We start from the raw sequence: 14,400 nt of genomic DNA, 5'->3' as shown, positions 1-14,400 counted from the left end.
TTAGAAAAGTCCCTTCCGCACAATACTTTTACTTCCTTCTAGATACAGAAACCAAACATGTATTTTTGGTAGAACAAATGAGCTAAATCAATTTCGCAAGGCTGTGCACGTTTTTTCTTTTTAAGAAACTTGTTTTACCAAGCAGCCTCAATGTTTCTTAAGAAATCGGCCTTTTGAGCCTTAAATGTTTCTTACATGTTTCTAAACCTTTTGACATAATCAGCCTTATGAAAGGCTGGATTGGAAGGTTCTTAAAAAAACCGAATTAAAAAATGTTACTTTCTCATTCTCAGCCTCAGCATGTTTCTTAGTTTTTAGGCATTCTGAGCCTCATGTTTCTTAAAAGTGTGTTTCTTAAAAAAAAAACGTGTACATTCAATGACCAATTTTAAATACCTTTGATTAGGGCAAATTATCGTATGGGTTGCGCCTTATTAATATCGGCATTGTTACATTGGCTCCCTTTGTAATTTACATACCGCTAAACAACATTTTCGAAAGCTATTTACGTACAATGCTATCATTGGACAATAACAGACTGGGTCCTGATCCCACGAAGGAGAAGAAGTTGCTTAAAACTGATAGGGAATCCATGAAGCCTTTTTCCAGGGAAGTCAACGCGAATGACTATGTTCTGTAGAAAAAAATTCAAAAAGCTAAAATAAATGCTGAGTTTAGGTGGACTTTTACAGATCAGCTTTTAAGTTTAAAGATAGTTACAAAGATCAGGAAAATTAAAAAACACTCTAAGAGTAAAAGGAAGACATGGTAATAGATTATAATACATGGTAATTCTCTACAACCAAGTTTCTCTGTAAAAGTCTGTCACTAGGATCGACGTTCGGAGATCAGATCGGCACATACCCGAACCCAAAGAGTTAACAGGCCCTTTGCAGCATAGTGTGTAATATAATAGTGAGGTTAAGCACGGGTTTATTTTGACTGTAAAGTGCGATACCGTAGCCCTGTACATAACTTGCCAAAGCAAACCATGCAAGTGAAATCTTAGACAGTCAAGAATAGAGACAATTTTTTTTCCGATACTCGGAGTTTCGTGCCGTTTCAGGAAATCAAGTGAAATCTTATGTACAGGACTACGATATCGCATTGAACGGTCTAAATAAACACTTGCTTAACCTCGCTAATCAGAAAAAAAGTGTGCCTCATGTAAGCGTACGGACCTGGGAAAAAAATTAAGTATGATTCAATATTAAAAAAAGGACTGGTTCCGTGTGTTTCAGGGGTGTGATATTGTTCTTCTACGCAAATAGAAAAAACGTCAAATTTCGAAATTGGAAACATTTTTGTTGTCGAAAGAAACCGCTAGATTCTCTATATAGAAAGTAGCAATTAAAAAGGTTTGCGTTCAAAATTCATGAGGTTAATTTAGCTAAATTTCTTTTAATTATATGCTACAAAGAATGCCGAATGATGAACTTGGCTTAGTTTCATATTATGACAAAAATGAATATGTCATGAAAAGTTTCGGAAGTTGAAGATTTTAGCGTTTCCGTGACATGCTGAGACTAACCGCATCCCCGTATTGTAAAGTTTTGCTTATAATTTTTTCACTTTAGCTTCTATGGAATTTTCCAAACACTTAAAAAATATATGAAACGTCAATTTTATCGAGGTCGGTGACATTAGCGTGCGAGAAAATCTGTCTGATATATAGAAAAAAATCATTTTTTTTATGACAACTCGACAAAAATTATAATTAAATTAAAATCTTTGGATGATATGAAAAAAACTTTTTGCGACTTGATCTTATTAAAATTCGATGTTTATCAGAGATACTACGGTAATTCCAAAAATGTGATTTCATTATATCGAAATGAAAAAAATTGAATGATAAGTTACGTAATCACGATAAGGGATTACGAATATCCACCAAATAAACAGCTTCGACTACCCCCTCCCAGTAGTAATTGGCACGCGAGAGTAGGCTGAAAAAGTTAAGAAGATCCGAAGGCTTTAAATATTTTGGATATTCTTATAGCAGCTATGCCGCAGTCGAGCACTTCACTTCTTCTGTATCTTCTAATACCAATACAATGGATCGTGTTCGGGTTAGAAAATCTATTCTATTCAATGGGTTTTTCTAGAAAGAAAACCATTCTTCCACTTGCCAAGTGACTGGTTGCGAAGTAAAACAGACAAAAAAAATAATGGGGCCTATAAAGAGTGCATTGTTCTTGGTAAAGTTGATTACAAGATAAGGCTTTACGAAGGAATCGGTAACAACAGTAATAAGAAACGAAGTTTTTGTTTCTGTATCAAATTTATTTTTTTTGTCATCATTTAAAAATCATTAATATTACATTCCTCACAAACGTTGTGTCCGTTTTTGAAGATCTTCGTAAAATTTACGGTCCTATAAAGGCAAGAGAAAACACAAAAATCTAAACAAAATGTTAACAAGAATTGTCCAAAAAGTATTAGCTAAAATGCAGATTAGATCATCATCCAGAGCACGCTTTTTTATAAGAAGAATTTTATAAGAGCACGACGCTGATTGGCCAAAACCCAAGAACAATTTAAGAACAATTCTGAGCCTCAGATTTCAGAGATTACTGATTTCAAATAAGAGTAAGAGTACAGATTTTAACAGCTATAAACCCATTGTAAGTTTTTAATGTAAAGAAAATAAGCCTATTGAGAACATCGTAAGAACATTTATGCCTAAAATTTCAACATAAAAAAGAAAAGCGTAGCCTGAGCCAAAATTTACGTAGGCCTACAGATGAAGAAGAAAGACGACATCAATCAACCATTTACCTTTTCTGAAACCGAAGGTTTCACTTTTTGAAAAGCAATCTCCACATGTTTCGCTTGAATACACGTTGTTTTAATAGTAACGCCCATCAAGGGCGGATTCACGCCATTAACAGCTTGCTCGGAACTTTGTCTATCTCGATTTAGCATGAATTCTTTCAGGGCGGCGGTGGAAGCTTCGCGAACGAGGGCACTCAGATCAGCACCACTGAAATAGGTAGACGGAGAGCTTTGCTTGGTTTGCATTGTAGATTACTGTGTTATTTGTTAGTTGAGTTGCAGTTGAATTGCAAAGGTCTTGTCGCATCAGTTTCTAAAACCACTACTTGGACGTTTTACCAGATCTTTTAAGGGAACGGGGTTTCCTTTTTTGTTCTTGGGTGTTCTAGCTTTTTAACTGCTTTGAGGGGTTTTTAAGTTTTTGTGAATTATTCGTAGCGCGGGTCGTTGGCACGGGGGAAGGTCTTTATTATTTTCTACATTTTTTGAGACGCTTCAATTTGGAAGATGGCGTCCATCTAGAGGTCTTCATATCTCAGTGGAAAAGTGGAGAGGAGGGTCGTGACCCCTAAAGAAATTATGTGTCGTTCTGGATTCGATGATCTAGCACTATAGTACTGATTGACGCATGGACATATTAATGGAAAAGGAGGCGGGCTTTCGCCAAACCTTAAAAGGGAGGGATGTGTAATTAATTTCGAGACATAATACGGTTATCAAAGTTTCTAGAAGTTTCTGGAATAATTAGTCGATTTAGTACTGATCCAGTTAGCAGGCTTTAGCGGTAAAGAGAATTACTACCAGAAGCATCATTGAAAGCTATAAGAACGTTTGTTATCAATAGTTTTTTATCTAGTAACCATCGTCACCCTCTTACACCAGGGGCGTTTATAAAAATTTTAAGTTTTTAATAGGGACGTTTATTCGAGGGGCGTTTATCTGAAATAATACAGTGGCTTGGTTAAAATTCCGGATCTCAAAGAAACAGACTTCGAAAGCTTGAAAAAAAATTATTAAAAAGACAAAAGTTTTCTAATCGCTGAAAAATTAAAACCCCAAACAATCATATCGAGAAATAAAAAAACTTAACTTATAATTGGTGCGCGGTGTTTCACGCTGGCGGAATTTTTAGGCTTGGATTGTTGTTTTTATTTTATTTGAATTTTCAATTTGAAATAAAATCTACAATCCACTGCATTGCCTAGAAGATTGCGCCATCATGAACAGCAATTACTTACTTACAATCACTTACAGCAATTGTAAGCTAGTTCTTTATTTCTCGATATTTCGCACGAATTTTCTTGAGCATTTTGTGATCCTACTTATTTCAACCCCAAACATACATGACATTGATGTACCCCTTAAGGGGGCCCTTAAGTCACAACTCTAAGTATGTTTACAATTCCTGCACGGTGTTTCATACTGGTGTAATTTCCAAGCGATGTAGTATATTGTAGATTATTTATTATTGTTTCAAATTTTAATTAAATCTAGCATGTAACACAGTGAAGCAATTGTAAACATACACGACATTGATGTACCCACTAAATCACAACTCCAAAGTATGTTGCGTACCTGAATCCGTTGCATCGTGGGTCGTTCGCGAGGTCTTGTATACTTAACGTCTTATCCATTAACGGTTTCGTTCCATTCTGTGGTCAGAAAAAAAGACCAAAAAAGATGGAAGATGAAAAATGTCTATCATCTTGAACGAGAAGGTGAATTCTTTTTTTCTTAAGGTACTCATTGATACGACAGCTGGCTAACCTAAAATATACTAGCAATGCCCGAATATAGTAATCCGATCGGTAAGTTTTAACTTCGTGAAAGGAATTATAATCATAATGATTAAAATTTTCCAAAACTTGAGTTTTATTTAGATAATCAACAGTAAACACCAGAGAACAATAGAAAATTTTCATCCCCATGCGGGAAGAAGTTCCACCCGGGCTGTGATACAGGAGTGTACTTAATAATTCTGAATAATTTTCATTTTCGACATTTTGGTTTTAACGAACAATTCAGAAATGCTTGCTAGAATGAAAGGATACCTTGGTTATAGTTTGTAGTATTTTGTATCGGTCATCTGGTTCAGGGAGGCCAACGTAAAGTAATTTATCCAAACGGCCAGGGCGAAGAATGGCGTTGTCCAAAATATCTAAATATTAATCAAAATATCGAATTTCATTTCGTTGATTAGTTGAATGGAAGAAAAGGGTATTATCAGTGTTAAGAAATTGGATTCAATCGGGTCAAAGTCGCAAAATCGTAAAATACCTCAGCTCAAAAGCGTGAAAGAACTCTATAAATTGAGCCCGCTTGCATCCGATAATAATTACAGTTACTCCGTTACTTTTGCCAATGCGATTTTTCATACCTGGTCTGTTGGTTGCTCCCATAATGTAGACGTGTTTCCTCGTCTCTAATCCATCCATCTCCGTCAAGAGTTGATTGACAACACGAGATGAGACGCTAGACTAGAGAAAAGCGAATACAGTTTAACAATCGGAAAAAGATAATAAAAGTACTGTAAGGGTAAAGACAATTTTGCACCAAGTGGGTGGCTCACGTAAAATCAACTTGTGGTGAAGAGCCTCAAAAGACAGAGGTTTGCCAAATACGTTTGTTTATTATTAGTTGGTGTGAAAGATACAATCTAATGCTACATTGTCTTACATCTCCCGTTTGCGAACGTCGTGGACATAACGCGTCAATTTCGTCGAAGAAGATGACGCAAGGTGACGAATTGCGTGCACGTAGAAACACTTGACGTACTGCTTTCTCACTTTCACCGACATACTGAAAAGTAAGAAAATAGATGAAGTAGATAACATGAGGATTTGATAATTAGTTCCAAGATCCTTCTTTGTCTATGTTACAATTTGTTCAGAAAAAGGGCTTCAATACAATGTACATTGTTTGGTTATATAATTTAATACAATTGTTGCAAATTCCATGTTGAGGAAGAATAGGTTTGATAGTGTATGTCTCACACCTTATCCTTGATAGCAATGAATTCGCTCCTATGGGTATTCAAAACATGGACAATTTTAGATAAATCAATTCTAATTGTTTGTGAAAAATAGTTGAATTTCTAATTTTCTTTATACCATGTTTAGAAGTTCGGGACCTTTGACGGAGATGAAATTGATACCAGCTTCATTCGCAATTGCCTATAAATTATGAAATATAAACGGGTTTTGGCTTTTTTTTAAACGAATACAAATCCATATTATTCGAGTTTTTAAGTTTCTAGATCAGGTGACAATTTTAGCGTGGACGGTGTCACTTTTGTGAACTAGCGGATTTGATCTAAATCATGATTATGGGTGTTGATTTCCATGTTGAAAAGGATATGTCCTCATCAAACTAAATACATCATAGTGCGGAAGGAGAACTACTACCCCCCCCTGAACTCTAGATCACGAAAATGTCGGTCATCAAAAGGCTTTTGCGCTTTTCTAACTTTTTAATTGCATACCACTTATACAACACACTAAAATGGCCTGAAAATTGGAAAAACAAATACACTCTTCCAAAAGTAAGGAAAAATACAATGCTGACTAGAAAAGGATAATCTGTACCAGAGTGTATCTCACGTTTATCGCTTCGAAATACACTCTGTGCGCATATTTGGGCATGAGGCGCAAAAGGCATGAAAATCGGCAAAAACGGCGATTTCCGGCATATTTCCGGCATTTTCGGCCGGAGAAGAAATTTTCTCAAAAATCGGGCATTTTTGTTCACTTGTAGAGAACTTATTACCAAATGTATTGAATTATTTGAAGCAAATATTGTAGTTATATACTGCTTTTAACCCTTATATCAAATAATATATAGTAGATGATATATTATTTGGTATATTAGCAACCTTTTATAATATTTTTTTCTAGGTTGACCCTAAATTCCACAGGACTAATAGGGCCCATGAAACTTCCTGCAGGACGCAATCACGCAATCGAGTTTTATTCGAGGTATAGAATGTAAAATTAAGGCTGTCAGCAACTTCTCTGATGTTTTTCATAATAAGGGATGCGAATCGGCAAGATTTTGTCATTATAGATGACGTCTTTGCTTGCTACCTGACGAGGTCGTCAAAATTACAGCATGATAAGAAGAGGGGTTGTGCATAATGGGGGTCATGCACTTTAGGGGATCATGCATTTTAAGTAGATTTTAATGTTTGTAAAATAACAATAACACATAGGTGACAAACCGGAAGTTTCACACATCGTCTAAAATTGTTAAGGCCTATCACTTGTTTAAATCTCAACTCAAATTTAAGCAGTTGCTATGTTTTTAAGGGGACATGACCAAAATGTACCAAAATTTAAACAATTTTTTAGTATTTATTGCCTTTACTTGTAAAATGGACGTAGTTAAAAATAAGCAATCTATTGTCTGTCTAGAAAGACATTTTGGACCACATTTTATCTGTAAAATCGGTTTAAAGCCCTAAGGGGTTAGAGTTGGAATTGCTGGATGAAAAATAAAAACCACTTACTTCCCATCCCGCGCGGTTTTTTTTCACAACCGCCAGACTGAAAGTAAAATCCATTGCAATATTTTGAAAAAATAATTTGCAACGTGAAAATAAAGAAGGGCGCTAAAAAAGCGGTGCAAGTCTTAATTAAGGCTTTACATTTTTTGGCCGGAGAAATGGTAAAGAATCCTCTCTAGTTTTCGCCTATTAAGACCCCTCAAGTTACCCCCATAAAAATGAAGATGAACAAAGTTTCAGACTGGCATTTTACAACCCCTAACCCTATTACGAGTATCCTCGTAGTCGGCAGCGACGGAATAAAATGCTCGCTGCTTTTTTGGAATGATAAGGGGTGGCGGAAAAATAGGTTTTACGAGTACTACTGTGGGATTACAGGAAATAAAGTCTTTTAAGTTTTTAATTTTATTAAGGGAAAGTAAGGCTTTCTAATAATTTCAACTTATGCAATCTGTTAAGTTAGTTAAACAAAGAATTTACTTTTAAAAGACAAATGAACGTAAATCACTATACATTTGTTTAACGTACTATTTGGTCAACATTAAAACATATTGCTATAGAATAGCCCGAAATCTAGATAAGAACCCACGCAAAACAAAACTGCTCAAATAATTTGCCCTGATTTCATTCAGTGTGCAATCAGGTGCAATTTATATATTGACAAACTAGTATACTTAGATTGAGAGCCAACTAACTATCTGGAAAAGTCTCCAAAAAGGCTTATTAATAATAAAAAGGTCGTTTAACTAAGCGGCATGTAGGTATCTCCACAAACAAACATGAAGTTGGCTTACACCGTTGTATTGTGTGCGTTGATGCTTGAGGTAGCGATTGCCTTTAACAAAAATGAATTCCGCCTGATTCAAAGTTATTTGAAAAATATTTATGCTACGAAAAGAGACACGACGAACAGAAGATGGTTTGATACGAAGCTCGATTCTTACGGGTACGTAGAGTACGACGCAAGAGTGAACAGTATCGTGGTTGCCTTCCGAGGGAGTGCTTCAATCACAAACTGACTGAACAACCTGCAAATGGGCCTTGTTCCATCTGGCGATTGCAATGACTGCAAGGTCCATAAAGGGTTTCTGGCAACATATAGATCGGCGCGAAACTTCGTTCTTCAAACAGTCGGAAGCTTCCGCAAAACCCATCCTTCAGCTAGAGTCTACGTCACTGGACACTCACTAGGTGGTGCACAGGCTGTTCTCTTGACAGTTGATCTATACAAGAGAGGTATCCAGGCTAATCTAGTGACTTTTGGTTGTCCACGACCAGGAAATGAAGTCTATGCGAACTACGTCAATCGGTTGATCCGGGGCTTAAATTACCGCGTCACGTACATGGCCGACAAAGTTCCGATTCTACCGATTCGGTTGCTTGGTTACAAACACGTTGGAACAGAGATACATATCCATAGAAAGATAGATGGTCATTTCTGGTATAGGATTGAACCACGCTTCCAAGACAAGACTGATCCATTACGCTTGTATAATGTTATTGACCATATAAGTAGTAACTATTTCAAAGCAAGGTTGTAATGTTTATGAAATTTCCTAAATCTGAAATAAATGTTTGACCTTTATGGAAAGAGTTTCTTCGTCGTTTGGATGTACTGTCTTTGATATTTGACGATGGTAAAAAAGTAAATTAAAATGTTCTTTTTCAAAAAATTACGAAAGAATTCTAAAAAGATTCAAAGAATGATAAAAATCACCAATTTTAGTACCAAATTACAAAAAAAATTCTTTGTCGAGATACCATCTTAAGGGCATTTTAGTACCCCACAGTAAAAAAACGGGTTTTTTGGACTAAGCGTCGTGGTGTATCATAGTACTAGCCCCCTGTATGTCAGCTATTCCTAAGATTTAACAATCCTTCAGTTCTAAGGGTCTACTCTATGCCACACAAAAATTCACTGGTTGAGGATTAATTATTAAGTTATTTGAGGATAAAGTATTTGTTTTGTTAAATGTAATGTGTCATTTTTCAGAAGATTTGGCGAGGAGCTAGACCATGTTCAAGATTTCATGTGTCGGTAGATTGTCATTGACAAAAATGGAAAGTAAAAACTTTACATGTTTGTTGATGCTTATTACTTGAGTACAGTGCACTTGACAATGTACATCGAATTATGATCTTGTACTCAGAGCCTTTAGACGTGCTAAAATTTCTTTTGATGAGTGCTATCAGAATCATAAAAAACGAACTAAAGGACTGTTTGGGTTCGACAAAAATGACATTATTAAATCGTTACAAACGGGAACAACCTTGATAAGCACATGCATAAGTTTATCAAAAGCTTCATTCTAGCCTGTTTGGAAAACCAACGACGCCTATATAAGGCTGAAACATTCAAATTAGTGACTCAAGAATCAAAATTGGGGGTGGAGTGATTCTATATTGATCAATCAATAAACGTCAAGCTTATACAAGAACTTTAAAGGACGTTTTCAATGAACTTTTAAGTGTTTGACAAACTGCACAAATATATTGTATAACAAGCCTGATAGTTTAAAAGTAGTTCAACTGGTTACCAAAACACTAAAATTTAGCTTCAGGAAAAAGGCACTGGAGCATAATAGCTGTACAAAGATGCCGCTGAAAAATCTCATACTTTTGGCCTGTCTGTGCTTTTTAAAAGCTGAAGCCACTTTCAACCGTACAGAATTCAACATGATTCAGGGATATTTTGCACAACTTGAAGACAAGAAAGAAGACACGGTCAACAAAAAATGGTTCGAAACAGATCTCGATTCTTATGGATATGTGTCGTACGATCAACAGCGCGATAACATTGTGATCGCATACAAAGGGAGTTATTCGATCACGAACTGGGTCCATAACATGAAGCTTGCACTAGTTGCCACAGGTGATTGCCAAGGATGTAAGGTACACCAAGGCTTTAAAGCAACATATCAATCGTCGCGAGATTTCGTGCTTCAGGCAGTCGAGAATTTCCGTATAGCACACCCGACAGCAAAGGTATACGTCACTGGTCACTCACTAGGCGGTGCCCAAGCCGTCTACTTAACAGTCGATTTGTACAAGAGAGGTATCCAGGCTAACTTGATGACGTTCGGTGCTCCAAGACCAGGAAATAGGCTCTATGCGTCGTACGCGAATCGTCTGATCAAAGGGATGAACTATCGTATTACGTTTATGGATGACATTATCCCGATTCTTGTGAGCAAGTTGTTGGGTTACCAGCATGTTGGAACAGAGGTCAATTTCAATAGAAACATTTGGGGACAAATCTGGTTTAACATCAAGCGAAAATGGGAAGACAGTGAAAACAGATTACGGTATTATCACATAGCAGACCACTCTCGTGGACAATATTTGAGTGTACATTGAAATTTGTTCTTCATATTTGTTTGTTTTTCATATATTATTGAAATAAATATTCATCCACCACATGTGCCACAGATATATTTACTTATTCTTCTTGTTAGCACGTGTTTGATGCTACACCATATTACCTTTTTCCAAGTAAAATTTGTACAATTTAAGCACTAAGTTAGGAATAAAAAAAAACTAAAATGAGAAAAGGACTACTTATTAAAATAGCAGGTTGCCGCAATCAATAATGCAGCCAAACAATATTGGATGCTGAAACAATTACCTTGGCTAGAAGTGTCTTTCCACAACCAGGAGGTCCGGCAAGAAGTATCCCCGGTGGAACTGTCAACCCAAGTGCTTCGAATTCTTCAGGGTTTTCAACAGGTGCCTGAGATGAAAAAAAGTTGATAAAAAACTACGAATGCAAAAATAATTCCCGGTGTAAGCCTATATCCTATTGTAAGATGGGGGAAGTTGCGTTCAGTAAAAGCATCACAAAACTTAAGTTTTCGCGAACTTGATTAAAAAGGATGGGGCTTTTCCAGAATAAAATTTAATATGGAGGGTGAAGGATATATCATTTTTTTCGAAATTTACCCCCGGACACGAATCATTTGACCCCTGGACAATCACCCCTAATCCGAGCAAGTTTGCCCCTAAAACAAGGCAAATTTTGCAAATTTTTCACTACCCCCCCGGACAAAATACCCAATATATCTTCCACGCCAATGTACAAAAATCTTCTGGAAGTGCCCATTACTACTTTTTCATACCATGATGGCCATTTTTAATTCGTCGCGTATATCTTCGAGAGCTCCGATATCATTCCACGTAACGTCCGGAACTGTAGCAAAGCCTTCACGTTTCGCTGATGGTTGGACGAACGGTAGTGCTTTCTAGTGAAAGGAAGATGAGGTTGAACTAATAAAGTGGACAAATAACTGTCCCTCTCTCGGATGATGTTATTCCTCTCCACAATGCTATTTGAATCTTTTAATACATAGCAGATTTGAAATTATTTTCAAACCATAAAAAAACTAAACAACTCTCTGACTAAAACACACAAAGAAATACAGCCGCTTTAAGACAACTAACTGTCAGCTCTACTGCGATTTGACTTCAAATCTTGTCTTGATCGTACGTTGACGTTGGTATGTTTTCAAGCGGTTGTATTTCTTTGTGTGTTTTAGTCAAGGAGGTGTTGTAATACATTTCTTTGCTCGGAATTTCATGCTCTTTCAGATAGTATCAATCATTTTCGTTTATTTTGACTTTTGAAAATCAGCTATTTTCCAACGCCTTATTTTCCCTTGCAGTTTTGCCTATGGCGACACTATTTTGGTCATAAAAAGTTTTCCCGGGCCTAATCCACGTCCTCCCTCTCAAAAATATCTTGTAATATACTGTTCTTTGGAATAGACTAAAAATGGTTAGGTCGTAAAAAAGATGTCACGGAACCCCAGGCTTGGCCCCCTACTATGATAAATTGTTTTCTTGCTACGTAAGTTTCTGCGTAGCTAGCCGGGTATTCTATAAGGCCGGAACACCGGATTCTTCTAGTTTTTTATACAAACTAAATCCCCTAACAATAATTGTATTATCATATAACGCCTATACTACTGTATTACACGCATTATATAAACGACTCCAGTCTAGCAAGACGGAAATATTGTTTCATATGGAGTCGGATCGGTCATATTCATCACAAATGAAAGATTTGACAAAGGAGCAAAACAATGAATAAAGTTTGAACACATAGAGTGAGTAAACTAAAGATCTAATAACCAACCGGAGAGTCAAGGGTAAAGAAGCAAGATGATGAATTTCTTAAGGAAAAGACTTCACCTCGAAATGTTCGCTAGTGATGAAAAGGCCTTTCAACTGTTCGTTTGTTAACGGTGGTTGATCCCGTAACCAGGCAATCGCTGAAATGGAGAAGATGGAAATTAGTGGATATTAAGGTTGCTGAATATTATAATAACAGCTAGCGTTAAAGTGAAATTTGTGATAATGGATCCTATTCGGGCTTATAGCGCTCATTTAAAATGGTGAAATTTTTACCGTGAGTATAGGCCACAAGGTGAGGAACGGCAACCTTAAGTCAGGTTTATCAAAACATAGACATGTTGCAATTTCAAACAAGCGATACTTTTATGGACCTACCTGGTTATCAAACTAATCAGTGAACATTGAAACAATGAAACACATAAGACATAACTGGTCAAAATAAAAAAAAAATAAAGAAAATGAAAGCATATCTATTGAGAGAAACTATCAACACTATTGAAAAAGATTTGATTTCAAAAACTGTGATTTCCGGCATATTTCCGGTATTTCCGCCCGGAAAATTCCGTTTTAAAGGAATCAGACTCGGCTCCGTCACATTTTGGGCATTGCCATTTTACATCATTGTGCGAAAAATCATGAAAATCTGTCGAGTATAAGTTGAAAAAATGAAGGAAAACCGTTTTACGCCGGTTTTCGCCTGTTCCGGCGATTTTTAAGGAATTCCGGATTCAAAGGATGATTTTTTTGGAAATCAAACAATGCTAAGTTTTGGACATCATCATAAAGAATATTTTTCTGTAAAGAAACAATTAAATAAGTTGAAAAAATGTGACAGAAATGTGAAAAAAACGACGATTTCCGGCACATTTCCGGTTCTACAGACCGGAAAAAAATTTTTTTCGACAAACGGTTTTCGACACCTTTTCGGCAGTACTAATGTGCATCTATGTGCAAAAAATAGCAAAAAACTAATGAGAAAATCTCGAGAAAATCTCAAAAAACCGCTTTTTTCGGGACATTTCCGGTTCTAGCGGCCGGAAAAATTTCTTTTTCGAAAATTGGGCTCTGTCACATTTTGGGCATTGCCATTTTACATCATTGTGCAAAAAATCATGAAAATCTGTCGAGTATAAGTTGAAAAAATGAAGGAAAACCGTTTTACGCCGGTTTTCGGCTGTTCCGGCGATTTTTAAGGAGTTCCAGATTCAAAGGATGATTTTTTTGGAAATCAAACGATGCTAAGTTTTGGGCATCATCATAAAGAACATTTTTCTGTAAAGAAACAATTAAATAAGTTGAAAAAATGTCCGGTTCTACCGGCCGGAAAAATTTTTTTTTCGAAAATCGGGCTCCGTCACATTCGAGTGTTTATAGTAATGCACCTTTGTGCAAAAAATCAGAAAAATTGAATGAGCCAATCTCGAGAAAAGTTGGTAACTAACGAACGAACTAACTAACTAACGAACACGGGTTAATTTATAGGACCTCCACCCCACCGGGGTAGGTCCAAAAAGTAAGAAAATTTACCAAATTGGAGGTTTAAAATCTTAAGTTTTACAAAAGTCTTACAGCTGGTTTGTTGTTGTGAATCACTCGATTCAGCTTGAGTTTTGATTGGTTGATCGGCAGATGGTGACGGTGCATTTTGTTCGTCCGTGAATAATTTAACAGCTACTTTCTCCTTTTCTTTGATCATATTGAACGCGCTTAAAAGGGAAAGAATATTAAAAATATACTTCTCGACTCTATCGGAAGCTCAACCTCGTCCCTGTGTATCCCAGGCTTTATTTACGTTACTGATTGACGCCAGTAAGAATCAAAAGGCTGATGATACGCAGGGATCGAGGTTGTCGGAAGCTTTGAAAACCTATTTTTCCTTGCCTGTTTATGACTGGCCTGTATCATTCAATATAATGTCATGGCGAACACAAGCGGATAGATAAAGTTCATGTACCTTCTTTTCAGCAAAACAGAGCTTTGCAGTTTAGTAAAAT

At 36.4% G+C, this 14,400-nt stretch overlaps 1 protein-coding gene across 2 annotated transcripts in view; it reads right to left on the bottom strand.

Annotated features, from left to right (window-relative positions):
- Window positions 1–2,268: 2,268 nt before the first annotated feature.
- Window positions 2,269–14,400, bottom strand: part of LOC136804069 (nuclear valosin-containing protein-like) — a 34,332-nt gene continuing 22,200 nt past the window's right edge. For both annotated transcript variants that reach the window (XM_067060809.1, XM_067060810.1), the window contains exons 13-23: window positions 13,976–14,112; window positions 12,464–12,543; window positions 11,392–11,514; window positions 10,902–11,006; window positions 5,886–5,948; window positions 5,452–5,574; window positions 5,153–5,252; window positions 4,827–4,933; window positions 4,351–4,427; window positions 2,779–2,983; window positions 2,269–2,374 (exon numbers count right to left, since the gene is read on the bottom strand). In XM_067060809.1, coding sequence (XP_066916910.1) covers window positions 2,327–2,374; window positions 2,779–2,983; window positions 4,351–4,427; window positions 4,827–4,933; window positions 5,153–5,252; window positions 5,452–5,574; window positions 5,886–5,948; window positions 10,902–11,006; window positions 11,392–11,514; window positions 12,464–12,543; window positions 13,976–14,112 — 1,168 coding nt within the window. In that variant the 3' untranslated portion in view covers window positions 2,269–2,326. The remainder of the gene's footprint in view (window positions 2,375–2,778; window positions 2,984–4,350; window positions 4,428–4,826; window positions 4,934–5,152; window positions 5,253–5,451; window positions 5,575–5,885; window positions 5,949–10,901; window positions 11,007–11,391; window positions 11,515–12,463; window positions 12,544–13,975; window positions 14,113–14,400) is intronic.

This window comes from Clytia hemisphaerica, unplaced genomic scaffold (genome assembly GCF_902728285.1).
Source record: "Clytia hemisphaerica strain Z4C2 unplaced genomic scaffold, Clytia hemisphaerica genome assembly, whole genome shotgun sequence".
NCBI lineage: Eukaryota > Metazoa > Cnidaria > Hydrozoa > Leptothecata > Clytiidae > Clytia > Clytia hemisphaerica.
The sequence above is the reverse complement of the archived record's forward strand: the minus strand, read 5'-3'. Positions and strand labels throughout refer to the sequence as shown.